General features: G+C 36.3%; 1 protein-coding gene across 1 annotated transcript in view; it reads left to right on the top strand.

Moving 5' to 3' along the window:
- foxp1b (forkhead box P1b) overlaps positions 1–26,937 on the top strand; it is a 185,116-nt gene that overhangs the window by 95,482 nt on the left and 62,697 nt on the right. Inside the window, 1 exon segment of the mRNA XM_058779593.1 lies at positions 26,495–26,590. Within this exon segment, the coding sequence (XP_058635576.1) occupies positions 26,495–26,590 (96 nt within the window).

The following is a 26,937-nucleotide window of genomic DNA, read 5'->3' as shown; positions in this document are numbered from 1 at the left end:
TGACAGCGAGAGGATGAGAGGGCCTTCTCTGCGCTGGTGTGCGATAGTCGGATCTGCCGAACCACTGTGGAGAGCCTCTACGTTAGAGTGCGTGCTGGAAACTGTTTTACTAATGGATATCAGGTCAAATGGTCAGCAATGGAGACAAGTAGTGGAGTGAGAGAATGTGTGTATGCATTTGAAGAGGCTGCCAAAGTGAGCCCAAATGTGTGTCCATATGCGTGAGTGGGTGGGTTTTGCATCACTGCGTGTGTATAAAAAAGGAGCATCCTATTGTTCCACTTCCCATATACCCTTGCTTAAAAATGGGGGTCAATTCGTATGCATGCATACATAGGTGTTTGCTATGCTGGTACCATTAGTGAGTATGAAGCACTTCTTATTGTCTACTGAGACCGGATGGGCTTTGATGCCAGCGTGTGTGTGTGTGTGTGTGCGCCTTAAAGAGGGGAACTCTACACTCTGAGCAGGTGTTCCCAGCAGCTGTCGGACTGTGGCTGCACTGGGAAATGCATCCGTGTTGTTTTAGTATTAGATGGCTTATTTGGAGTCCCGAAAGCAGCGAGGGAGGATTTCTTCTTAACGCACCACTTGAGTTTTCTCATGAAAGAATAACCTCTGTCTCTCTGTAATCCTTCACGCTTTTCAAACAATCAAACATCACGTGTTGCCTTAAAAGAAATGCGTGACGACGTCATTTCATACTTTTGAAACATATTAATGCACACATTCCCGTTTTCACACGATCTTGTGTCGTCATTGAATTGGAATGTTTACGTACAGAGCCTAAAATTACCAATCTCCCAGTGGCGAATGCGAGTAAAAATGAGCATTGGCGAGTATGTGAAAGAGTGTTACTCTCCTGTTGTCCGGCAACTGTATTTATTATTTCTAACATAATATGCCTTGAGAATGTGGTATGGTTTTACACAATTGGCAAATCATAAAGACTGCGTTGAAATTTTATAAATATGTAATCTGATACGCTGCCTGTTTTAGAGTGAAGCACAGCACTGTGATATTTTTAACATGAGCCACTCATGATAAGTGTTTTTAGTATCTCGGAGAAATGTAACATGCGCCAAACATCTTATCAAGTTTGTAATCACCAAAGTTGATAAATCTGTCGTCCTCAAAATAAAATTTCATATGAGAACTTTCTATGTGGTTTTTCCACCAAAATAAATTAATAAAATAATAATATTATTATTATTATTATTATATAAACTAATATTAAAATGAAATACTTTACAGTTCAAGAGGATTATAGTGATATTTAGTGAGAAAGAAATAAAGAAATACATAAATATTGCATTTAAATGTGCTTCCCCAATTTGTTCTGCCTGTTGTTGTTGTAGCAAACAGTTTAATAGCCGGTAAATTTTTCACAAGTCACCAGCTATTGGCAGGTGTGGCAAAATGTTAGTTTTGTTTACATACAAGCAAATGAAAGGACTATAAAGTGGAGGGCGTTTCTTTTTGTTTCGGCTAATATGACCCAATTTATTAGGGATAAAGTTAAAGATGCCACAATATCATGGGGATACGTTTGAGCATGGGGCTTGTGCAATTTTAATGAGTGTTTCTCTTTAAAAAACTTCACAGAATTAATATGTATCAAGAAAAGTATTTTTTTTTCAGAGGACCAAAAACTTCTGGGTAATTAATATTCATAGACTGTGCTTGTTAACACCCCCAATGCAAATGCAGTGGAGATCCAATTAACATAGAATGGTCCCCGAGGAATCGGGACGATAAGGGTTAAACGAGCTATTGAAATTGAAACTAGGCCTTTCGGCCCGTTTTTAAAACACTTATTTGTTTCAATAAAACGGTAATCCGTGTAGCTGCTCGTTTCTCAGATTAAGGCATCTCAGTCGGGCTCTGGAGGCTTGCAATGAAGGTACAGATGTGTGTGCGCTCGTGGTGCCCACCCGTCACTAATGCAGAAGTGCTGTAGCTGAGGTAGCTTTTATTTCTTATTCATAATCTGCTGGCGCTAGGCAGATAATAGATGTCAGTGTTCATTCAGAGAGCGGCGCGTCAGCCAGACCGCGGCTGACAGAGCAAAGTGCTGGGCTTCTGCGTGTCTCTAGCTAGCTACCGGCCCTTCCCGTATCATTCCCCGGGGGGCCGATGAGAAACGCACCTGCTGAAACGCTACAAGAGTCTTCAACACTTAACAGTGCCAATAAACATGATTGTCCTGTGATTTGATGATGATGTGCTGCAGCTGTTTGTTTTGTTTATATCTGACATGCACATATTGCCTCAACGAATCAAATCTTCATCAGTGGATTATTACTGTAGAGAGGTTTTAAAACGTGGGAGGGACATTATAAAGACGTTTATGGCACACATAAAGATGTTAGAATGCCTTCTTAGCAATTATTAGCATCACAGGACAGATTTTTTTGCACTTGTGTAGTAATTGCATTGGGGAGGTAAAGAAATTACCTTTGACATGCAAAAGTTAAATAAAAAATGTACTGTAGTAAGCTTAGTTTCTGCCAAAATATCTTTCTCACTGCAGTTTTTACAGCTTTAAAACTGTGGTAACATAAAACGTCTTAGGAAAGTGATTTTATTTTTGAATAACGTTGAAAACAGTTATGCTGCCTAATATTTGTTGTTGTTATTGTTAAAATATTACTTTTTAGTAATTTAATGCATCCTTGCTGAATAAAAGTATTAATTTCTTTAAACAACAACAAAAAACGTAATAACCCCTAACTTTTAAATGGTACTTTGTGTATATGGTGACTATCCAATACCATAGTTTAAATATTGTTGAATCCAGAGTGGATTCTTATTTACAACAACAGCCTGGCAGGAGAATTTCTGGAATCTCCTGGAGGACATACAGACAGACATATTAATATAAACATACAATATATCGCAACATAACATGAATACAGATTGCAATGACCAATCAGAGGTGTTCGGATGAGTCATCGCTAAAATGCTGGTGTTTTCTTCAATTGCTTGCTGACTGAATACTTCTTTCTGGCGAATTCTCTCATCAGAAACAACAAAGCGCAAATGTGTGTACAAATCTGTAAGATATTAATTTCATAGTGTAGGCCCAAAACCGCTTCAGTGATTTTAATGGGAGTTTTTGAGAGAGCTTGAATTAGACTGTCAGTGAAAATGTTCTTTGATCATGTAAGTGTTCTTTGCTCTCTTTCTGTACAATGAAAGTGTTATGATTAGTAGCTTAACTTGCAATGTTTTTAATCACATTAACTTTCAATGTTAAATTCACATTAAATATAAAGTCAGTCATATTAAAAATATGTTATGGCATGACACCCATAAGCAGACAGGTTTTTATGCATAGTTAATAGATTACATTATTAGGTTACTTTGACCATGGCCCACTGTAGATCAACATAATCTATAAAGGTGAGAATCAAGATATTTCATGATGTAGTTCATGCGTTTGGGAATGTTTCGAATAAAAAGGAAAAAATAAATAAAACTTAAGTGCTGTTGTGGCTGCTTTGTGTCACAAGACAACACCCCCCACCCCCAACTCGTGCCCCCTCAAAAATAATGAGTGCATGATGCCCCTGCATGCATGCAAAGTGTTTTACCTTTAATGACATTGAGGGTCCCTTTTTTAATAGTTGATTGCATGTGGTAGTGCGAGATGAATATTTTTGTTCGTATTCCCTCTATAGAAAGACCGTACATTTGAAATGTGCAAAATAAATGGTCAAGCTAAATTCGTTAGAAACTTAATAGCCATGGCCTCAAAGCCACAGACCTCAAATTTTGATTTCATGGGGTTAAGTATCAAATATCACACGACCCTGTGTAAAAAGATTACAGGAAATAAAAAAGCTAAAATCTCATTCTGTTAGTCCAGAATGAACAAGTCTGACCCATCTTCCTCCAGCAAACCCAGTTATGTTCATCACAGCCCTCTCGTGCCATCACTCCTGCCAGTAATAACCACTTCCTAGGTGTGCGGCAGTGATGTGGCCTCTATTCCAAAGAGAAATGGTGCTGGCCGCTGACTGCTTGTGTACCATTTGGAGAATGATATTCCCTGTCAGTGCCGTGATGTCTTCCCATAAATATCAGTGATGGCACCTTGCGTTCTAGGAATGACGCCCACCATAAATAGTTCCCCTTTGCACACCTTGCACATAAATCCTTCATCCTACCCCCCTTTCCTTTTTTTCTTCCGTATGAAAGGAAGGAGGGAAGAAAAAGGTGATGTATTATTTACATGGACAATAAAGAAACAAATGTTTTGCAGCATGGAAGAACGCAGAGAGCAATTCCCCTCGCAGTGGTGGGGCATGCGACCGTGAGACGCTCTGAGCGGCAGTGAGCTGTTGTTATTTGCTTGTTTACAACCTCTGACATGATGTAATGGGACGGGCCGTGAAAGCACTAGCTAGCAAATGGCACAGAAAATAAGACCAGGCCTTTATGTCTACACACACTCGCTGTCTATTTCTCTCTTCTCTCTCGTTCTCTAGGTTTTTTCTTCGTCTTACCCACTGCACTCTCAAATATGCTGTGCTTTGACTACAGAGATGTGAACCCTGAATATAAGTCACTGTTTTTTGCATTAGGATCTCCCCAAGGTAAGCAGAGAGGGAAAGAGGAAAATATTATGTCCAGCCGTGAAATGCAAAAGTGAAATCTAGCAGAAAGAAATATTTATGACTATTTTCTGCTTGATTAGATGTGGACGTTGTGAGCTGGGAAAGACAGAGACGCCGGACAAAGGGCCGTGTGCGGCTTCTGAACAGATGTGTAGAGAGAACACAAGAGCAAGAGTGTGATTGTTTGAAGGGAAAAAGGCTTTGAGTGATTGTACTGTAAATAGGAATTGGAGATTGAGGCATCCTTCAGTAGTCCTTATTTTTAGACTGTAAACCACTACGCCATTACTATTCCCAGCTTTCCCTGAAAGTAGGTCTGGATGATGTGACTGCATATACTGTCGATATGTCAAGATGTTGATAGACTCTCTATATCTCGTTCTTAGATTGATCTGTTTGGGTTTTAGAGGGTGAAAGAGTTGTCCAAAAAAAACAAAACAAAAAATAAAAGAAATCTAAAATATGTTTAAAATGAAGTATTTAATTATTAATTTTGAAAAATGTGTGTATATATATGTGTGTGTGTATATATATATGTATAATATGTATGTATATGTGTATATTAGTGCTGTCAATCGATTAAAAAATTTAATCGCGTTAATCACAGTCATGGACTGTGATTAATCATGATTAATCGCAAATTTAAAATACTAGGATTTACCTGTAAATGTGTTGAAAAAGAAATGCATGACAAACTAGTTTAAGGAAACAGAACCTTTCACACTTCCGCCAGGTATGAGACATAATCCGTATTATTCTTTTATCATTATAATTTTGTTTTTATTCAGCCATTATCAGCCTTTAAACTGGCAATGAAACGTTTACCAAGCCACATCGCTTCAATCCCAGTATACATTTACCCAACTATTATCAAAAGTATTTCTAAATAAATACAACAAAACATTTCTTGCGACCTTACGTGAAGTATTATGACAGAATGCATTATGAAGAAGAATTGGACCTGTTCTGCAGGTGCATTAAAGCTAACATTAGCATCATGCTTCATAAGACAATTTATGAGATTAATAGTACACTTTTACTCAGAACTCAGTTCAAACCACCATCGAGTGTTTGTAATAACTTTCTTTTGCGATCACATGTGGAATTTGGTCGTTTACTGTTGTTAAAATATGCTATTTTATAGCCTTTTATATCGTTACACAAATTAGCATTTCAGATGTACACATTCAACTCAAGAAATTAACATACAGACCATATCTATCGTAATAGTGTGTTTATTATCTTATATAATCTATAGTGGCTGTTGTCATGTTTATTTCTGCTGCTCTGGCTGAAACTCACGTTGTTTGGGATGTTACAGCCGCCTCTCCGTTCTTAAGTTGCCAGGGATACATTTCAAGTATAATACACATTAGTAAAAGGATCTATTTTAATTTTTATTTGTCTTTATACACTTTGGGCGGCCGCGGTACATTATAAAAGTAAAACGTAAACGCAACCCACGTTCCATTAAAAAACGCAACCCACGGCTCTGTAATTTTTTCCCGCGACTGTATTTTCAAAATAGCCCACTTGTGCCGCTGCCCTGGCAACACTGGCTCGCTGTACCTTCATCACACAATGATAGATAACCTTCCGCGCTGCGATGACGGGAAGAAGTTGGGGTCAAACCTTATCAAACGATTCATTTGCGTTAAAAAAATATTAATTAATAATATTAATAAAAATTTATTTTTATTAATCGCATGCGTTAACGCCTTAACGTTGACACCCCTAAAATATATATATATATATATATATATAAACACATACACACACACACACACACACATTTTTAAAAATTAATAATTAAATACTTATAATTAAAAACTACATATTTTAGATTTCTTTCACATTTTTATTTCTTTTCTTTTATTTTTTGTTTTGTTTTGTTTGGACAACTCTTTCACCCTCTAAAACCCATGTTAAAAAATAAATTAAAAATTATATATATATATATTTTTTTTTTTTTTAACATGTAAATACTTTTTCAAATTATATTATAATTTTACCTATTTTTTTGAACCCCCTAGTGAGGTTTTGTTTTGTTACTATTGGCTATGTTTGGTAGCTTTTATTTTTGTCACTATTGTTTTTAGCTCTTGCTTGCATACTTTGCACAGAAAGCAAGACTGTGTACGCAAAATGCAAATATTGTCTTCCTGTTTTGTGTGTGTGTGTGTGTGTTTAACCCTGTGGATGTGTGCATGTGATTCTGTTCGTGCGAATTTACGCCGGTCGTGTGTTACGGGGGGGTTGCCAAGGGTTTGTGGGTAATTTCCCTAATGTCTTCTCCTATCAACAGAACATCCTGTAATATAAGACGTCTTAGTGAAATGCTCATATTGTATTTGACTGTAATTTATCTTCATAAATGCTTATTGTTATGGTATGATAAACATTTCTGTTATCATTAGGTCTTACAGCACAATAATTCAACTAACATGCATGATTATGAAAAGCAACGCTAGTAAATAATCTCTTAATTGCAATATTAATGCAATCGTTTTGTACACAAGCAGTCTGTTCAGCTCTCAGGATGGCATATTTGATCTGAAAGCAAGCATGTGACATTTTTCAAGGATCAGAGCATGTGTAAAATTATGAGAGTATGATTAATTTTTCAATTTCTCTCTGCGGATATCTAATAATTGTACCCACAGATAGCCAAAGGCTGCTATTAAACATTAAAATGCAGAAAAAAAGAGAAGGAAAAAAAAGAAACCACAAACAAAAAGAAGGAAAGCTAGAACTTCTGTAGGGCAACAGATAAAATAAAGCAAACTAGTCAAGGTTTGTTCAAATTGTTCACACTTTATACTACTGTAGGCCTTTTTTAAATGAATTTTTAAGCAAAAAAATCATTGATGCTAATTTTATTCGCTGTTAAAAGAAAAGTTTACCTCAAAATGATAATCTTTTAGTAATTATTTACTCACCCTTATTTTTTCTATTGTAGAACATATGGAGAATATTTGAAAAATATTCACACTACTGCTCTTGTCCATAAAATGAAACTGAAAGGGAAATGGGAGCTGTCGACTTCCAAAAGAAGCATCTGCAACTGGTTTGATGTACTAGAAGTGAGAGCAAAGTTTAGCATACTTTGCGTCTATACATTATGTATGGATGTTTGATTGTATTTGAGATGATAAAAAGATTCTCCCGGCCTCCATCCTTCCTAAATCCCCAACCCCCCTCCTGCTTAGCCATCTTTATCACTTTGCTCTTTCCTCTTAATATCATCTTCATCTCAGATTGCCATGGCACAGGGGAGATGCGCTTGTTGATCAAATTTGGCTCGCGCAACGCTCAGCGATCCGCTTGGCTGAAGTGCCCGCGATGTGTGCTGAATGCTGAGGACGAGCACCACGGTGGTGCGGTGATTGATTGATTCAGCCTGTCACAGGACAAGATAACAGCATCAGTAAATACTGATGGAGTAGCTCGCTCTACTCCTCCACAGTAGGCCACCGTGAGGGCAACACGTGTTTGAATATGCCCTGGCCCCCTCAGGAAGTGGGTTATATCGAGGGAGAGCTGTGTGAATGTGTGTGTATTTCCCTCCAATGATATTTATTTTGAGTATCGCTGTGTTAAAGGAACAGTTCACCCGATAATGAAAATCCTGTCATCATTTACTCACACTCGTGTCCTTATAAACCCGTACAAAGAACAATAAGTACCATTTTCAGCGCTCTGTTTCCACAATGAGATCAGCGATACACAAGACCTGATAGCGTTTGGTATCGGTGTTAAACATGTTGAATAACAACTTAATTTGTGTGTTTTTCTCACCATGTGGTTCTACAAGACTTTGAATATAGTACACAAGTTATATAAACCTTTTTTTTTTTTGCCCTTTTTGGAGCTCGACAGCATTTGGGTTTAGGTTTGAGTAATTTTTTTTTAAATCAGCAAGTATCTATTAAACTGGTCAAAAGTGACAGTAAAAATATGTATAATGTTACAAAATAATTCAATTTTTGAAATTTTCTATTTATCAAAGAATCCTGGAAAAAAGTATTGAGGTTTACATAAATTCTTCAAAAATATTTAGCAGCACAGTTGTTTTCAATATTGATAAGAAATGTTTCTTGAGCATCAAATCGGCATATTAGAATGATTTCTGAATGATTGTGACACTGAGGAGTAATGGCTGCTGATAATTCAGCTTTGTCGTCACATAAATTACATTTTGAAATATTTTGCGATAGAAAAGTTATTTTAAATTGTAAGAGTAGTTCACAATATTATTGTTTTTACAGCCTTTATGAGCATTAGTCTTTTTTCAAAATAATTAAAAAGTCTTAGCTACACTAAAACTTGAATAGTAGTGTTTTTTTTGTTTTTGTTTTTGTTTTTTTATGAAATAAAAAAAGTTTAGAGTTTGCTAAAGATCTCATTTTAGGTCCCACAGAAGGTTGAATGTCATACAGATTTGAAAATTCCATGAAAGTAAAATAATGATAACTTCATTTCTGGATAAACTACATGGTCTCAATAATATAAGGAATTTCTTCTAAAGACAGGCCTCCTCAAGGTGGTCTTGTTGACAGGTCTTAATCTTGATAGCACTACTTAAGTTAGTGTTAATCAAATGCTCTTTTGCTGGTTTCTCCCTCATTAATCAGCTGCTGATAAAGCCATGTTAGGATTTGCCAAAAAAAAAATGAAATTGTGTACAATAAATTAGTTCTTTATCTTCTTAATAAAATCAAAGTGGACATGTGGAATGATTGAGGTTATTTATAGGCCATTGGGGAGATAGACAGACACTCTTGAGATGAGAGAGAAGTCAAAGGGAAAAGTTCTGGACAGGGAGGCTGGAATTGAAAATGATGTCCAAGGGAAATATCATCTCTTTTTTTTTTTTTTTTCTTGCTGTATCTTTCTCTCCCTCTTTCTTTTATAATTCACACCCACGCTCACCAAAAAAATGAAAATTTAGTCATCACTTACTTGCCCTTATGTCATTTCAGACCTATACAAATTTTTTTTTTTTGAGAACACAAAAGAATATAAAAAGTCTCTCTATTGTTTTTGTCGATATAATGTTGTTTTGACACCAGTGTCTTCTTATGTCTTCTGCTGAAGAAGGAAAGTAAGCTCCAGACAATTGTAGGCTGAACCTTTGTATCGTCGAACACTTCGTTCTTTTGAAGTTTAGTTCAGGACTTAAAATGTGAGTAAATGAAGGCCTCCATATATCCCACAATCCTCAGCTCTTAAGCACACCTCAGCATACCGTTCCTCTTAAGCATTTCAGCTTTGGCAATCTATAAACTGCGGGAAGAAAGTGAGTTTCCACAGAGTGTGTGTGCGTGTCATCTGTTTTTAGCTATCTTACTGAAGCCAGAAACACACAAATACGACACCACATATTTCAAACAGATGTTGAAGTTAGGAGGCACACAAGATCCCGCAATCAAAATAATTATCCTTACAGCCCAATGTTTATAAAGTGTTTATGTGACACTAAGCATTGGGTCTCACTGAAGTAGCCATCACGTGTTAAACACGTTAAATCGCTTGTCAATCTCCAAACACCTTTACACGGTCAGAAAAAAAACTTTTTTACACTGCAAACAATTTGCAATGTCATTGTTGTATTCATAGTTGTACCAATTTTTACTGTTCTAAGGCCAAATAATTGTTAGTATATTTATTATTAAAATTTAATTTTTATTTATTATAAAATTTAATTTAATTTATTATAAAATAAATATAAATAATATAAATATATTATATTTTTATTTTTGCAAAGTATTGACGAGACCGAGAAAAGGGAGGAAGGGATGAGGCAGATTCTAATTTGTATCATCTTCATTAGCACCACTGTAGTGTACTTAACATTAAGCCACAGTTTTTCAACATTTATTTCATGTTCAACTTCCAAAAAATTTTTCTTTTGTACATTTTTACATATAATTTCTTTTTACATGCTTCTTTCATTGTTTCATTGAATCGTCTCACTTTCTTAAAAAACTTCTCTCGTCTGTTAATGGACACACACCTTTTGTTGAGCCGAAAACTCAGAGAACTTCATATTTCACACCAGCAATGAAACCGTACCACGCTTTTCACCGCCACCTAAATGATGCACAATATAAGAGCTCGCCGTAATAAAGTCAATTAATTGGTGCCTGTGGCTATAACGTGGACATTGTGTATAGATGGAGATATTTAATTTAGGCCAACAGTCCCTGTGTTTGTTCCATGGGGATCGAGGGACAGTGGTGTGTCCCGAATGAATCAAGCAGTAAATGAGGAGCAGAAAAATAGGTAATTATGTTAATCTCACAAATGAATGAGACGCTGACCTCTCGCATTAATTGATTTTATGCGCCTGAATCGTATTTATCTCTCTTTTGATATATTTTTCCATTAACATCTCTGATGTAATTAAAAAGGTTTTATTTTGAAGGAAATTAGCCCTGGATGCCGGCGACCATTAAAGGAAGAGAGTCACTTTTATGCCACGTTAACGAGACAGCGGTGTGTTGGCGGAGTTTTAGCTGCGCTACGCTTGCCCGCACAAAGACCTTAAAGCTTAAATAGCCCCTATTCTTTAACCTTAATCACCGCGTTGGCTTGCCAGATCCTCTGCCTGACCGCGTACGCGCGTCCCATCGTGAGCACCTCGTGTGTGCTTACGCCCTTTCCGGGTTCTCATTTTTGCGCCTAATCAGCAAAAAATTAAACTCGTTGTGGGCTTTGCTCCATATTAAATGGGTGATTATTGGTAATAAATACTTTTTTTTTTTAAGACTCGCTTATTACATAGGCAGTTTTCTTGCTCAGTTAATGAGTGTAATTTGATTTGCTTGAGAGATTACAGTCCTCTCAGAATTAATGCGGCAATCCCGTCCCCTGGATTTAAAGACATCTCGGATTCTTCACAGGTCGTGTGCTTCTGCGAAGCTTCCTCTCTCACATAGCAGCTAATGGAGTTGAACAGCAGTCTGTCACTTCACTATATAGCCCATGTGCCCTTGGTTCCTGCCGAGCTTGTTGTTTAGGGGCTCCGCTGTCGTTGAAGCTTTAAATGGGGTTTACCAAACTGATTCAAGTGATGCAAGGTTTGAGTGAGATCTGTGAGCTGAGCGAGTGTGTAGACCAAATGAGGGTGCGCAGCTCAGTGTTAATCGCACACAATCAAACCACAAACGTTACTTCAATTCCTCAGAGAGGTGGCACAAATTTCTTTCTTGATCTGACAGTTTCATATTTTTATCACACGTCTGCTGTAACGTTTTCAGTCCCCTGCATTACTCGCCTTCAGCTCCAAAGGTGTGATCGTCTAGTGCTGAGACAAGTTTCTTCACATAAGCATGGCCGAGACACTTCCAGTAATGCCATTGAAAACATGCAGAAGAAGCCATTGATGGGAATAATCTGTTGCTCAGAAGGATAGACTCCTCTAGAGTTTCTGAAGATCTCAACATTGTCTTCAACTGTGCTCTGTTTTTCTAGATACTATAGCCTGATTGGTAGTAAAAGATGTACGCTATTGTTCAAGTCTGGCCTCTGTAAGGTGTTTTTTTTTTTTAAAGAAATGAATGCTTTTATTTAGCAATGATGCATTCAGTTGGTTTAAAATTGACAGTAAATACTTTTACACTGTACAAAAATATTTCTATTTCAAAAAAATGTTGTGCTTTTGAACTCTATCCATCAAGGTATCCTGAGAAAAAATATCAAGTACCACTGTTTTCAACATTGATGGTAATAATAAGAAATGTTTCTTGAACACTAAATCAGCATATTAGAATGATTTCTGAAGGATCACGTGACACTGAAGACTTATTCCTGACAGTTTAGCCATTACAGGAATACATTTCATTTGAAAATGTGTTTAAATAGAGCACATTTATCTTAAATTGTAATAATATATCACAGTATTGCAGTTTTATTGTATTTTTAAACAAATGAGTGCAGCTTTGGTGAGCATAAGGACTTTCAAAACCATTAAAAATCTTACCAAACTCAAACCTTTAAACGGTTTTAATGAAAGATAAATATTTCTCATAAATTGCTTAAAGAGAAAATTGTCTTAGCCATGCATATTCATGTGAATTTTATAATTTGGTGTTTACGGTCAACAACAGTCTCATTTGCATCTGTTTTTATTTGTCCACAATAACTTTTAGAGAAACATCTGAGACAAAACTGACACTTGAAAAAAACATAACAGTGAACTCTTCAGAAAAGGAAAAAAAACCCTCCTGAATACCACAAAAAAATGTTTTTCCTTTTCATCTAAAAAAATGTCTCTTTTTATTATAATTTCTTACTTTTTAGACAATTCGGCTGTCCATCCCAATGCAGTAGATGCCTTCAGCATCTCTTTTTTATGACAAAAGCAATCTCATTCTTTTTCCTCCCTTCTTTCCCTTTCTCTCTGGGATAACATTACCCAAGTTGGAATGACTTGAGCCGAGTCTGTAATTCCCATGAAGCTGCTCGGTCTCTCAGCAACTCAATCCCAGACCATGGCCAATCGCACTGTGATATATCAAGAGCTTTCTCTCCGGGCTCACTGCCTAATGACACCAGGAGCTGACCCTTTGTGTCTTCCTCATCCAAGAGCAGCACACACACACATTGATAAAGCTGTCTTCAGGTGAGAAGAGTCTATGAAAATGATACCACAGAGATTTTGCAGAGGGTCTTATGAATTATCATGCCTCTGTGTATCTTTGTCAGTTACAGAAATCGGCCATTTGGACAGATAAGTCATGTGAACTCTGTGCTTAGGTGTTTGTACTTGACTTTAAGTTGGACATCCAGTGGGAAATGATGAAAAGTAAACCATTTGCATTTGTTTTTTTGAATTGTGCATCAATTTCTGACCATTAGGAATTAACTGGATTATGAAAAGTAATCTGTAAAAGTATAATTGACAGTAGCTGAAAAAGGAAAGACACTGCAGAAGTGATGCTACATTTTCATGAAACACTGCAAAGATAAATGTTCGTTTTCTGTAGAATAACAGTCAGTCATTCACAATAGGGTTTGATTTTTGACTACCTGTGCGCTTCGAGCTGGTTTGAAATCTGGCCAACTAGTCTATGCTTGCGACCATTCTTGTCAACAGTCTACCTATCTTCAAATTAGTCAATGCATTAGCTTGCAGAATCCCTTTATTAGAGAGATTTGCAGATTTTTCTAACAGCAGCCCACGACTTTCACTTTGACTTGCTACAATAATGACAATGAGAGAGACCGTCCGTGATATAAAGCCCCAAACCCGGTTTTGATTCAAAATCATGACAAAATCAAGGTTCGAAAATCTAATACTAATTTGAGTCAACCATCGCTGTGTTTGCAAGGCTCTCTCGCACCCCCTTATTTTTCATCTCTCACCATACAATCTGATGCAACATCTTGAGCATAAATGCAATAACAGAAAAGAATAAGTTCCTATATTCCACATTCCCTCTCAATCCCCAGCGCTGTTGGCATGTTCTGACCGCTTTCCATGTTGACAAATGGATTACTAGAGAAAGCAGTGGCAGGTTTACCTGAGCATTACATCCTCAAGGAGAAAAGTGAAGTCAGATGGCATTGTGTATGTGTTTGTTTGTGATGGAAATGTAACCTCAGGTTGCTTCTTAAGTTCCCTCACATCACTCTCCTCAGCCTTCCCAGCAGGGTTGTTATAGTTATATAGTATACTAAGAAGACCATAAAAATGTGTGTGTGTGTGTATATGTGTGTATATATATATATATATATATATATATATATATATATATATATAAGAAACTAATAAAATGACAAAAACATAACAAACTTACTAATAATTAAAGTAAACTTAAAATGAAATTGGAAAATAAGAATAAAAACTGATTCAAAATATTACATTTAAAAACTATAAAAGTATCCTAATGATACTAAAATAACGATGTTTCCCAGCATCCCCTCACAATTGACACCCTCAGGATTCCCACAATGTTAGTGAGTGTTAAATAAATAAATATTTTAAATAAAATTTTTCTAGATTTTCCAGTTCATTTTCCCCTTAAGTATTTAACTAGATCTTTGTGATTCTTTTTAATTAATCAGATTATATATATATATATATATATATATATATATATATATATATATATATATATATATATATATATATATATATAATCTTTAGTGAAAATGAGACTGGAAATGGTAATGAAAAGACCAGACTCTATTCAATCTGTTGTTCCATCTCCCATGGTTTCTGGAAGTTTTCTTTCCCCTGGAAATGTCATTTTGATGTCATTCCGAATGAAATAAGCCATTGAGCTGTGGTGCTTGTGCAGGCGCTGCAAGTTTGAATCTGGCTTATATGATTTCCTGTTCTGCCCATCGTTTCCTGCCCTCTCTTTATGTCTCAGTCCACACAGACACCTCCTCACTAAGATGGTGGCATCATCATTTCTTGCATTTAGCCGCTGATTACTCTAGTACCGCACTGCACTCTTAACGGCACATATTTCTATGTGGCAGGTTCCCCACGCCTCTCATTTCTTTCTCATTTTTTTTCTACTTGTGGTTAATTCGTCTATTCTTATGAGTCATTTAGTTCTTTAATTACCGTTAGCAGCAGATGCACAATGGAGTATTAATGTGAGTGGGTTTTACGGCCACTCCATCACCACGAGCCTGTGAAGTCTAAAGGCATAATTGACGTGGAAGAGAGCTCGGAGATGGGAAGACAATATTTTGCAGATGGCTTTTCTTGTATGCTAGAAGGATGTTTATGCGTTTACATCACACTAAAGGTGCAATAAACACAATCGTAATTCAATAACTGTCTTGATAGACGGAATCTGGCGTCGAGTGCTGAATTGAGGTGTGTATTAAATGACAAAGGGAATTGAAATTAAATGATAGGGAGCTTGTGTGTGTATACGACCGTTTGAGTGCGTGCTGTGCTTTTGTGGGTTAGAGATGGATCAGTATGGTCAAATAGTCACCCAGTAACCAACTAATTGGTTATTGAGGCCAACGAGTTTGAGTATTGAGGCCCATCTGTTTTTTAGCATACATTTTAGAGATGTACCATGTGTTGGTTCCATATCAGTTATTGGCTGATGATAGTTTTTTTTTTTTTTTAATCTAAAAAAAAAAAAAAACATTAGTCATTTTAATAGTAAAAGATTGTAAAAATTTTAATTTAAAGGGTTAGTTCACCCTGAAATACAAATTCTGTCATTAATTACTCATCCTCGTGTCGTTCCAGACCCGTAAGACCTTCGTTCATCTTCGGGACACAAATTAAGATATTTTTGATGAAATCGGAGAGATATCTGAACCTCCATAGACAGCAACACAACTCAAATGTTCCCAGGTCCAGAAACGTATAAATATATATATGAAATTTATGCTAAAACAAAACAGCAGCTGTAGTTGCCACAACTTTAACTATATTTATATTTATTTATTTTTTATTTTATTTATTTTTTTGAAAGAAGTTCTGTCATATAAAACCTCAAATTAAAGTTATTGCAACTACAGCTGCTGTTTTTTTGTTTGTTTGTTTGTTTTCTTTTAATAGTATACATTTTATAAATTTTGTTTCTTTCTTTTTTTTGTAGTGTATTTAATTATGCATTTTAATATTCACGGTTTTACATATTGATTCCCCGTTTTTACATTTATACCATTTGGCATCATCATTTATACCTTTGCCAACACTCAAAGTTCATAATTAAAATTGTTAAATGTAAACTTTTACATTTTAATATATTTTTTTAATTAGTCATTTATTTTTATTTTTATTTATTTTTTCTGTGGACCCTAGCAGTACTTTGCAGTCACCTAGGCATTTCTGGACCCCAGTTAAAAAAAAAAAAAAAACCTGGTTCAGACAACCCATCGACTAGTCTGTTTTGAAAATGACGTTTCGGACATCCCTGCTTTTGTATATGTGTCTTCATTTAAGCCAGAGAGAAAACAAGCCGGCGTTCACACACAGATCTCAGCATACATCACCTTGTGTGTGTTTGTGTATGTCTCCGTATGTCCGGCTCTATGAATGGAGCCCCTCTCTTGCCATCTGTTGTTAAGCTGCTCCTGAGGCGGAGCTTCGGAATCCAAACAAACTGCAAACTGAGGCTGTCAGAGCCGCATAGTTGAGACGACCCCAGGCCCAGGGTCACACATCCGTACCAGGCTCCACACAGAGCCCTGTTTACTCTCCCTATACCTCCTTCATCATCTCTCTCTCTTTTTTTCTCTCCGTTGCTCTCATCCATCCATCAACAGTCATGCACCCCCACCTCCTGCCATCCACATGGAAACAAATGCACAAACACACACATGCAAACACTCACCCTTCATACCTTCATGCACCCTCTTGCTCGCTTTTCATTATACTTCCCAGACGAAACGTTTGTCACCTACAAACATTGCCAGTCAATGAGGAAAACTGGTTGCACCAGCTTTTTTATTAAATTGAAAGACAATGCTTGTCTACTGCAATCATTCACCGAGTTTTACATGGTTTGAGCACAGCAATTTGAAATGTTTAGTGTTGTCATTAATATTAATAGATTGGTAGAAAAGTGCAGCCATGGGAGGGAGTAGTAATGGTTTGAAGTGGGTATATAACATTGATTTATTTATGTATTCTACATGAATTAGTTTAGAAATCTAAACAGCGAGCGTGTTTCCAAGAGGCCGTGATTCTACGAGCGCCTGTTTTCCATGTGAAGAGGCTTTTTGGAAATTGCATCAATTAGATACTTAACAGGAAGCTGACCGGCCCTCTTTTGCATTGCAGATAAATGTCCAATCTAGAAAACGAACAAAAGGAGGCAGAATTAGCAAGAGAAAGAGAATCTCAATTAATACAAACAGTCCTGATCTTCAATACTTACATTCTCATGCCAGTGAAGGAGCATTCCTGAATTGTATGAATTTTAATTAGGTGACACTTACAGTGAATGGAGACTAGCACTGTTAAGCTTTTTAATGTATTTTAGTTAGGAAATGAAAGGAATAGTTCACCCAAATTGTTAACCACAATGTGTAATTAATGCATGTTGTGTTTTTTCAGTTGCATTTTATAACAAATTACATTATTTATGTCTTATTTTTCTATATTATATTAGTCTAAGGCCAGTTTATGTTGCTTCTAAAAACACATTTTGAAAGAAAATAATACTTTTATTCAGCAAGGATTCGTTAAATTGTGACAATTGTGACAAAGTGACAGGAAAGACATTTATGATGTAACAAAAGATTTTGTTTTCAAATAAATGTCATACTTTTGAACTTTCCATTCATAAAAGAATCATGGAATAATCTTGTTGTAATAACATTTCATGATATTGTTTATACTATATTTTAGATTAAATAAATGCAGCCCTGGTGATTAAAAGAGACTTTCAAATATAAGTGAACAAAAAAACAATTTTATTTTGGGTGTACTGTTTCTTTAAAGATCACTCTCACAGTCTACTTTGTAATTTTGATCTAGAAGGAGACAGAGATGGATTGAGACTGAATAAAAATAAGCAATTGGGAAAGCAGGAGAGGTGTAGCCAGATATATTTTCCCTTAAACTTTCTCATAAAACCTTGACAACTTTTAAACCTTCCCAGGAAGCCCTTAGGACCATCCTGCCAAAAAAAGTCAATCTAATAACTGTGACATTTAAGAAAAAGCCCTCCAGCTCTGTGGAGAACAAGAAGATGTGTTTAGTCCACGACAGTGCTACGCACTAACCTATTAGCAGTCTTTTCTGTGGGTCATGTCTGAGGAGCCCAATCTCCAGACCTCTTAACGCTGTGTAAACAACCCTTTCTACTTCACAATGGCCGCTGGGATACCTTTTCACCTGTACGCACATCTCCTGCCAATTAAAGGCTAGATTAATCTGAGCCATTTCACATTCAAGGTCTTCCCTGCCACGGCGAGGGCACAATGGTGAATGGGAAGACAGATAGAGGAGCTTTAGAAGACCCTATGCAAATAAGCACCGTCTCATTTCTCATAGTCAGACCTCCCTTCAGATACACACAAAACCAGACCCTCAGAGGTTAACACAAGCTATTGTCTTTGCATCTGTCCTGCATTTACTGTCTCGTCAAATTTTTCATTTCACTGGACTGCACTATATTTTTTCCCCCTTGCTCACCAGCATTTAACAGGTCATTTTTCTTTTGAGGGATTTGTTATTTTGCTCATCTCTAGGGTTAACAAGCACTCATAACAGCTCTAAAGGAAGGCAATGAAAGAAAGTTAGTTTCTGTCTCACTCATACACTGCTTTTAAATTTTACGTTTGTGCTGGTATTGTCAGGCCAAGATGAAATATGCGGGTATTTTCTACATTTGTGGTGCTGATTTTATACAAACCTGGATAGGAAAGAAGCAGTATTTTTATTGAACACAATGACTTATTGTGAAAACTTTTCTATTTAGCAGGTCATGTTGATACTGCATGATGCAACTTGTAACAATGGAACCTGCCATTAAAACACATTCAAACACTAAAACAATTATGAAACCTAAAGCTATTTTTATAACAGCATAAATGTGAACAGTTTTTATTAATGTATTTATTATCTGTATTATTATTATTATTATTATTATTATTATTATTATTATTTGATTAGTCCATCAGATATGACAAACTGTTTTTTAGGTTTTTTTTAGTTTAAAGCTAACATACATAAACCACTGCTAGAAATGACAATTTTTTGTATAATTTTATAAATTAATAAAAAAAATAAAAATTTCTCTCACAAAAAAAGGTAAAATCTGTACACTTTTTTTTTGTTCTGACAGTGCAGTTAGCTTTTCTAAAACAATTTAAAACAAATTGTTTTAAAAGCTTTTCAAGACTTGTTTTGAAGATATTAACACCGTTTTCAAGAGTTGTATACTGAATAAAATTGTATTATATTTTAAGACTTTATATTTTATGCAGTGTTGCTTCTCAAGTACATTTTTTTTATATTTCAGCTGGAAAACAAGTACCCTTTTTTTTTGCAATATAGCCCTTGTGGCAACTTTCACAACTAGTCCCGGCCTCTCCTATTTACACTGTCAATGACATACAAGATCTTCCTCTATCCCTTTCCATTTCTTTCAGGGTAAAGTGAATCCACATATTGGGATTTGTGTGGCAAGTGAAGCCGGGCTTACACAGCGGGAACCCCCAAAGCCTGTACATAATCCACATGTGCAAGTGACACACAAAGATGCAGACGTCCTCAGTCGGTATCACTGTAATGTGGCCCTTGAACACGAGTGCTGGTTTAGATACTGTATGCTACACTCGATTGCATCCCGTAAACAGATGCATGTGCAAAACGAAGCTGTGAGTGTAGGGGACTACAACCAGGAAAAAATAGTGTTGTCACTGTCAGCGATTTCGCAGGGGGCCTTGTTGGGTTCTCAAGGGTTGTTTTCTAATCACAAACACCTGGAGGGGTTATCGCATGTGTTTGTGTGTGCGTTGGCGGAGCCATGGCATCAAATAATCCTAACGAGGAATTTTAATGAAGGACTCGCAAGACATCAGATGTCCGGCTCTCGACGAGTCGCATGAGTCACTTTCAAGCAGCGTTACGGCGTTAGAATTAAAAGGACTAGACAGCCACCGCTGACCTTTTCTTTTGCATTAAGTGATTTTAATGAACGTGTTTTCTTTCGCTTTTTTTTTTTTTTTTCTTCTTTTCCCCGTCCTATCCGCTATCATCAATATGTATTTTGGCTGATTAGCATCAAGCGTTGCCCATAGCGAGGCACGTTTGTGCTCCTTCAGCAGCTCAGTCATCTGTTAGCATTATCTGTCTTTGAACCGTTTTTGTATCCGATCAGTTCCACCTAATACGTCTCTTGATTTGCTATTGTAGTGCCCAGACAGCACGTTGTTCTCCTCACTTTAAACGCGCCTTCAGATGCCTGGCCTGTCATCGTCTGGCAGTTTATCGTGCTTGTGTCTGGAGCTGCTTTTAGCCTAGCGCGTCTATCAAACCCCCGCTACCTTTGAATGCCAGATCAAAAGAAGATGAATTCCAGGCGAAGAGATGGAAAGGGGGAGCGCAAGGGGACTGTTTGTGCATGTGTGTGCGTAGGGACGGGCGCTTTGTAAACATCACAGTGACAGCTCACAATGGGTCGCTTTAGCGCGACGCTAACCCTCCGCCAGTCGCTAGCTTGTTAAACAACAAATAATTCCTTTGCCTGGGGCCCGCGCTCACCTCGGAAACGGTGCCAAGTTCATCCTCTCTCTTCTCATTAGTTTTGATCCTGACAAAGTCTTTGAATCATCCCTGCGTTGCTCTTTTGTCTTAATTGCCTTTTTCCCTACATATTCGATGAAGACGTATCTTTTAGCTAGCTGCATTAACAACAAGAAATTTGTTATTATTAAGCTGCACTTGTGAAGTCTTATTTGATATAGAAGATGTTCTCCTGAAAGCGTTCTTGACAGGAAGCCATCTTGTGGTTAGCGTAGCCTAATGTTGATTTTTTTAGACCTCCGTATCTTCTGATTGATCATCTGGTTTGTTTGTTGACAGCCTTTCTGACGCAATTAACAACTGAAAGCAGCTCTTTGTACTTTGTGTCCTCATGTTGAAGTGTCTCAATATCACATCCTGTTGACTCAAATATCCTTGTTCCAGCACGGGCTCAAAGCAAACCAAGTATTTTTGTGTCGTAAAAGTTTCTATGTAAACAGAGCGCGTATAGCGTCAACGTGCTCATGCAGTAATCTTTATTGTACGGTTGAGGGAGCGTGTTTGACGTTCCGTCTGGCATAACCACCAGATCCGAGAGTGAGAGGGTGAGTCGTAGCAAAGTATTACAGGTTCTAAAAGAAGTTTGACTCATTTCTTAACTTTTTATCTTTGGTCACATGGGACTCTGCAAAATGCTGAGAAAGAGCACCTGAGAGGAAATGCATAAATTAGTAAAATATACACATGGTTTCTTGGCATGAGAGTTTTTTTTTTTAAGAATTGATTAAAAGAGATAAAACGGATTAGAATCTGGTTTCCACTGGTTTGCATTATGGCTTGAAAACATTTAACAAAATAAGCATTTAAGCATTTTATATGTGAAATACATTTATATAAATCACAGTGAATTTATATTGTAAAAATATGTAATTATATATAAATATATAAATTCATTGAAATTTACAGCATTTTTAGGACATTTATATCAGTATGTGTGCAGTGTCGAGTTACAGGGGCGTAATATTGATGTAAAAAAGTGTAAATGTGTATACATAGTAAAATGCATTCATATAGTACATTTATAATAATAAGCAATATATTAAATATTAATACAACATGATTTTAAACTATAAATTATTTGTTTATTGTAACAATATTGTAATTTTTTTTTAAACAGAAAATTATACAAATCCAAGTATTTAGACAACTTCATCTTTTTCATATTGAACTTTTCGGGAAAAATTTCTGATATAAAAAATAAAAAAATAAAAAAAACTACATGAGTGCAAAATTTCACTTGATATATCCACCTGTCCCTCTCTTTTAAGTTCATGCACTGAATGGGTTTTCTCACATTTCTGCCAGTCACCCAAAATGAAGAGTTTCGGTCCATTCATGGCACTGGAAGACTTTAGTGTCATATTCTCATGCATATTTAATTTGGCTCCTATAAATAGGGTATTTATTTTTCTGCTGCGTGAGGGCGCCTGGCCGGTCAGTGTGGGAGGGGGAGAGAGCGGCTCTGGTGGTTTTGGGTGAGAGAGTGAATTAGGGACTGTCCCTTTCAAATAAGCCTCCGTCATATTTAGCGGGCCTCAAGTCTGCATGGAAATATCACTCATTTATTTATTTGATGAAGAGTTTTGATAGGTAGTGAAGTGTTTTTTTCCCTGTGATATTACTGGAATTTAAATCACAAAGAACTTGGAGGGCAGAGGAGCCACTGGTATGTTATGCATTGTTTGCGTGTGTTTTTGTCTGAGATTCACTTATAAAATCATATTTTAGTTTTTTATTACTGTTTCTCTATTGCTGCAAATAATCTACAGTCTTACGGTCTGTTTTATTTCATTTAAATTTTTTTTGCTGCTGCATTCTTTATGAAACGCCCCCTTTGCATGAGAAATGAGTAACGGTGACAAATTCTGTGCTTGATGTGTCACGTACAGTTTTTAACAGCTCCATCCTTCAATAGCAGCATCTTTGCAAAGCCTGCGTTCATTGCGACAGGAAAACTAAAATAATTTGAGATGTGGTGCACAAACTGTTCAGACTGAAATGATCAGAGACCTTATTTAAAGCTTCAGCATAATATGGTTTTGCAGAATAAGACATTAACACGTGCTTTATAAGTACTAATAGACAGTCGATATGCTAGTAATATGCATGCAAATAAGCAACTAGTTAATATTGAGAATTGGTCCCTAAACTAAAGTGTTGCCACCAGTGGTGTGAATGAAAAGTTATATTCTCTGAAAATACCATAATATTTCACAGTGTTCACTGTTCAGTATTCTCTATACACTGTTTCACAAGTAAATTTATCTGATTTAAGGATCTTCAGTAAAACTTTACTATAAGGTCCAATTAGTTAACATTAACAATTAAGACATTTGCTACAGTATTTAGTCATCTTTTTTTATGTTAGTTGTTAAAAAAAAATACAACTGTTTTTTGTTCATATAAACAGCTCATTGGCTGGCGCTCACCTATTATCGTCCCTGTTTTGATTTCAGCAAATCAATTCGAGCAAACGCAGACAACGTGATTAATATTCATGAACCCAGCAGTTTATTAATCCTTAGTGCATTTTATATTGATGACAAATATGCATTCATACTTGGTTATTCTAATTACTAAAGTTCTATCATCATATAATATTAAATTATCATAATATTATATTATAATGCTTGACTGACTGATACTAAGTGTCCGTAGATAAATAGTGTAGATTAATGTGCAATGTTTTATAATAATAATTTATTCTTTTTAGTGTCCATTTCATTAATTTAACATATTTAATATTGGGGACATCCAAAGTTATTTGACATTTGAACATTTTTTAAAAAGTAACGCAATAGTTACTTTCCCTGGTAATTAGTTACTTTTATAATGATGTAACTCAGTTACTATTTGTGAGAAGTAACTATAACTAATTACTTTTTTAAAGTAACGTGCCCAACACTGGTCATGAAACTCTATATGGTGCAGGCTGATGGGTCCTTAATGTAAACTGATGATATTCATCGCGTTAAACAACTTGGTACAAGCTGATTGGTTCATGTTGCATACGAAGCCAATGAGCTTGCTGCTTTACATTTAAATGGCTGGTTAACATTCACTTGAGCATTTTGCACCGTGAATTCAGAGTTACTCTGAAACCCTCCACCTTCCCCAGCTCCACCTGTATAGATCTGCTGTAGGTTATTATATCTGCTGTTTGTGCAGCGGCGGTATGTCTTAAATACTCACAGCACAGTATCAGGGTATGTATTGGCAGTAGCAAGTTCCTGCACTTGCTTTGCAGCAGCAGGAATAATCTACAACAACAGCAATAACCAACAGCAGCAGCAGCAGCAGCGGAGCACATCTGTTCCGCCAATACCAAATACATCAAGATTGTCATATCCATTACCATGCTAAAATCTTCAGAAATTTGTCATGATAGAACTAAGATTGATAAATGCTGTAGAATAATTTTTCATCATTAGTTCATGTTAACTAATGTAGTTAACTTATGTTAACAAATGAAACCTTATTGTAAAGTGTTACCGGATCTTCACATACTTTTTGTTTGTTTTTACTTGGAAACGAGAGAAATACTGATTGCTGAAAATAATTTTCAAAACATCAAGGAAAATTACCTTTTACTTCTGTGGTGAATATATGTTATAAGTTTTAATGTGCAGTAATATAGTGTAGTGTTATGTGTGTTTGTCCATAATGATGACGGTCAGTGTCAGACGGCACTGAAGTGGCCCCTCTGTAGCCTGTTATTATATTCCTGCCTCATGATGTCATCCCACAACTCCAGTGCATGAGAAGGTCACACACACACACACACACACACACACACACACAAACAGCTGGCTTCTCTTGCCCAGCGCTTCAGTTCTCATCTCTACAGCTTCTTTATTGAGCTCTTGGAGAGCAGGACCAGACAGTAACCCTTTACTCTCTAATACAGCCCCGTCCTATCTCTCAAAACCACCTCCTTTTCCTCTCTTTTTACATGAAATGATGTAAAATTCATCACATTCAGTGCCAACCCACGTGTTTTGCACACTTTCTCAAACACTTTATAACATCAGGTTGCTAATAACAAGTCACTAATATCAGATAATAGATTCTGAACTCCACCCACCGAGAAGCCCAAGGGTTTTAGATGTTCCTGCGACTGTTTGTTGAATTGTGGGAGTTTTTGGTGTGATGAGGGTGGAAAGAATGAAGCGGGTTATTTACTCAGATGGTTCTCTGGTGTAGGTGTGAGTCTGCCCCTGCTGTTCTATGGGAACACGCTGCTTGCTTTTCTTGGTATTGGTGCCTTTTTTTTGTTCGACTGGAGAACTTTTTTTTTTTTTTCCCAGCACCGCTGTTGCTTTTGTTTGCTCTGGATGGCATGTCTGATTATTTATGGTGGGGGGGGGGAAGGGAGTAGTCCAGCCAGTAAACATGTGACTGCACTGTATTTTGTTTTCCACTCAGAGGGCCGTGTCCTTTGACAGATATTTTGAAGGCTAATAAACTTTTTATTTGCTTTATGAACGGGGGAGGGAGGGGGAGAGAGACAAACAGATAAACGTAGCAAGAAAGAAAGTGATAGAGGTTGCTTTCCACATACCACACTACTACTATTTCTGTATAGTACGAAAACGCACTGTATTATGAAAATATTTAGTATGGATAGTATAGCCAGATCATCTAATACAGTTGTCAAAACATACAGTATGCAACAGAGTATACTGTGTTGGTTACTGTATCCCACAATGCAATGCACTTTTCATGACCTTCTCTTTCCAATGTGATAAATGAACCAGAAGCATTACCAGCCACAATTTAAGATCTCTTTTTTTGACTCATTTTGGATTAAAATATTTTGATTATATTATTTAATTTTAAAGGATATTAAATGATAAAATGATATATTAATAATACAATTATATGTTTAATTTATTATTTATATGTAATACATTTATTAGCAGCTAGTTGATTTTTACCTCTACCAGGTACATTGTTTACTGAAAACATTTTTGTTAAATCTTGCGTTAAAATTTGTTTCTTTTTGGCAACTGATATTTGTGCATTCAACTTTCTTTCCTTTTTTTTTTTAATGTATTTTGTACCAACACAAAATATATATATATTATTTTTTTCCAGAGCTGATAACTAAACCCCATTTGCTAAATTAAACATGCAACATGCAGCAGATGCTTAATGCATAATGTGAACTGTTTCTTTTCTTCAAATGAAAGTATGCAGAATGCAGTAGTATGCTATTATTCTATTCTGAACATATTCAGAAAGATTAAACAACAGATTGAGTCCTCCCTGTTCCCTTTAACTGTAAGCCATTCAACAAAAAACATTTTATTAACTGTTTGTGGTAACTGTTTTTGATAACTGCTTCCTATCAGCTTATTTTCACCTACTTTGTTTTGCCAAATAATCTTTGCATGCGACCAAATTAAGCTGTGCATTTGTTTAAATTAAGCAGGGAGGAAAAACGGTATCTAGCCCAGCTGTAACAACATAGCATCATTTAGATCACATCTTTGATGACAAAAAGCAGTAGAGCCGTTCTCAAGGGAGTGTCAGTCCCCAACACAGAAACATAACACTACTGAAACTGTTGTTCGTGAACTTTTGTTTTCTCACTTTGCTTTTGTCTGTCTTTTTTCTCACCCAGGCCTTACAAGTTGCACGACAGATCCTTCTCCAACAGCAACAGCAAAGCAGTGCCCACAAGTCCCCAAAAAACAATGACAAGCAACCTGCACCACAGGTATGTGTGCACATGTAAAATGTTCCTCAAATGTTGCTCTTAGATTGCTCAGGAGACTATAAAATCTCAACTGTCTCAAAAATGCAAGAGAAGCAAATGAGAAAACCATTGACACAATATATTGACCTGTAAAAGAAATGTAAACCGTAATGATCAGATGATTTGATTTTGGGAGAAATACTGGAGTTCATTTTGAAATCGTTGGTGTCCTGAATAATCTGAGCACCATTTGAGACATTAAAGTTGCAATGAAATGGAAGTAGTGACTGATGTTTTCTTCCATGTTGTCATATCTGAGTGTAACATATTATGGTAAAAGAAAAAAATGTAGGGTGGGTACTTGATTC

The sequence above is a fragment of the Onychostoma macrolepis genome, chromosome 06 (assembly GCF_012432095.1).
Source record: "Onychostoma macrolepis isolate SWU-2019 chromosome 06, ASM1243209v1, whole genome shotgun sequence".
Classification (NCBI taxonomy): domain Eukaryota; kingdom Metazoa; phylum Chordata; class Actinopteri; order Cypriniformes; family Cyprinidae; genus Onychostoma; species Onychostoma macrolepis.
This window is presented reverse-complemented; position numbering and strand designations above follow the sequence as displayed.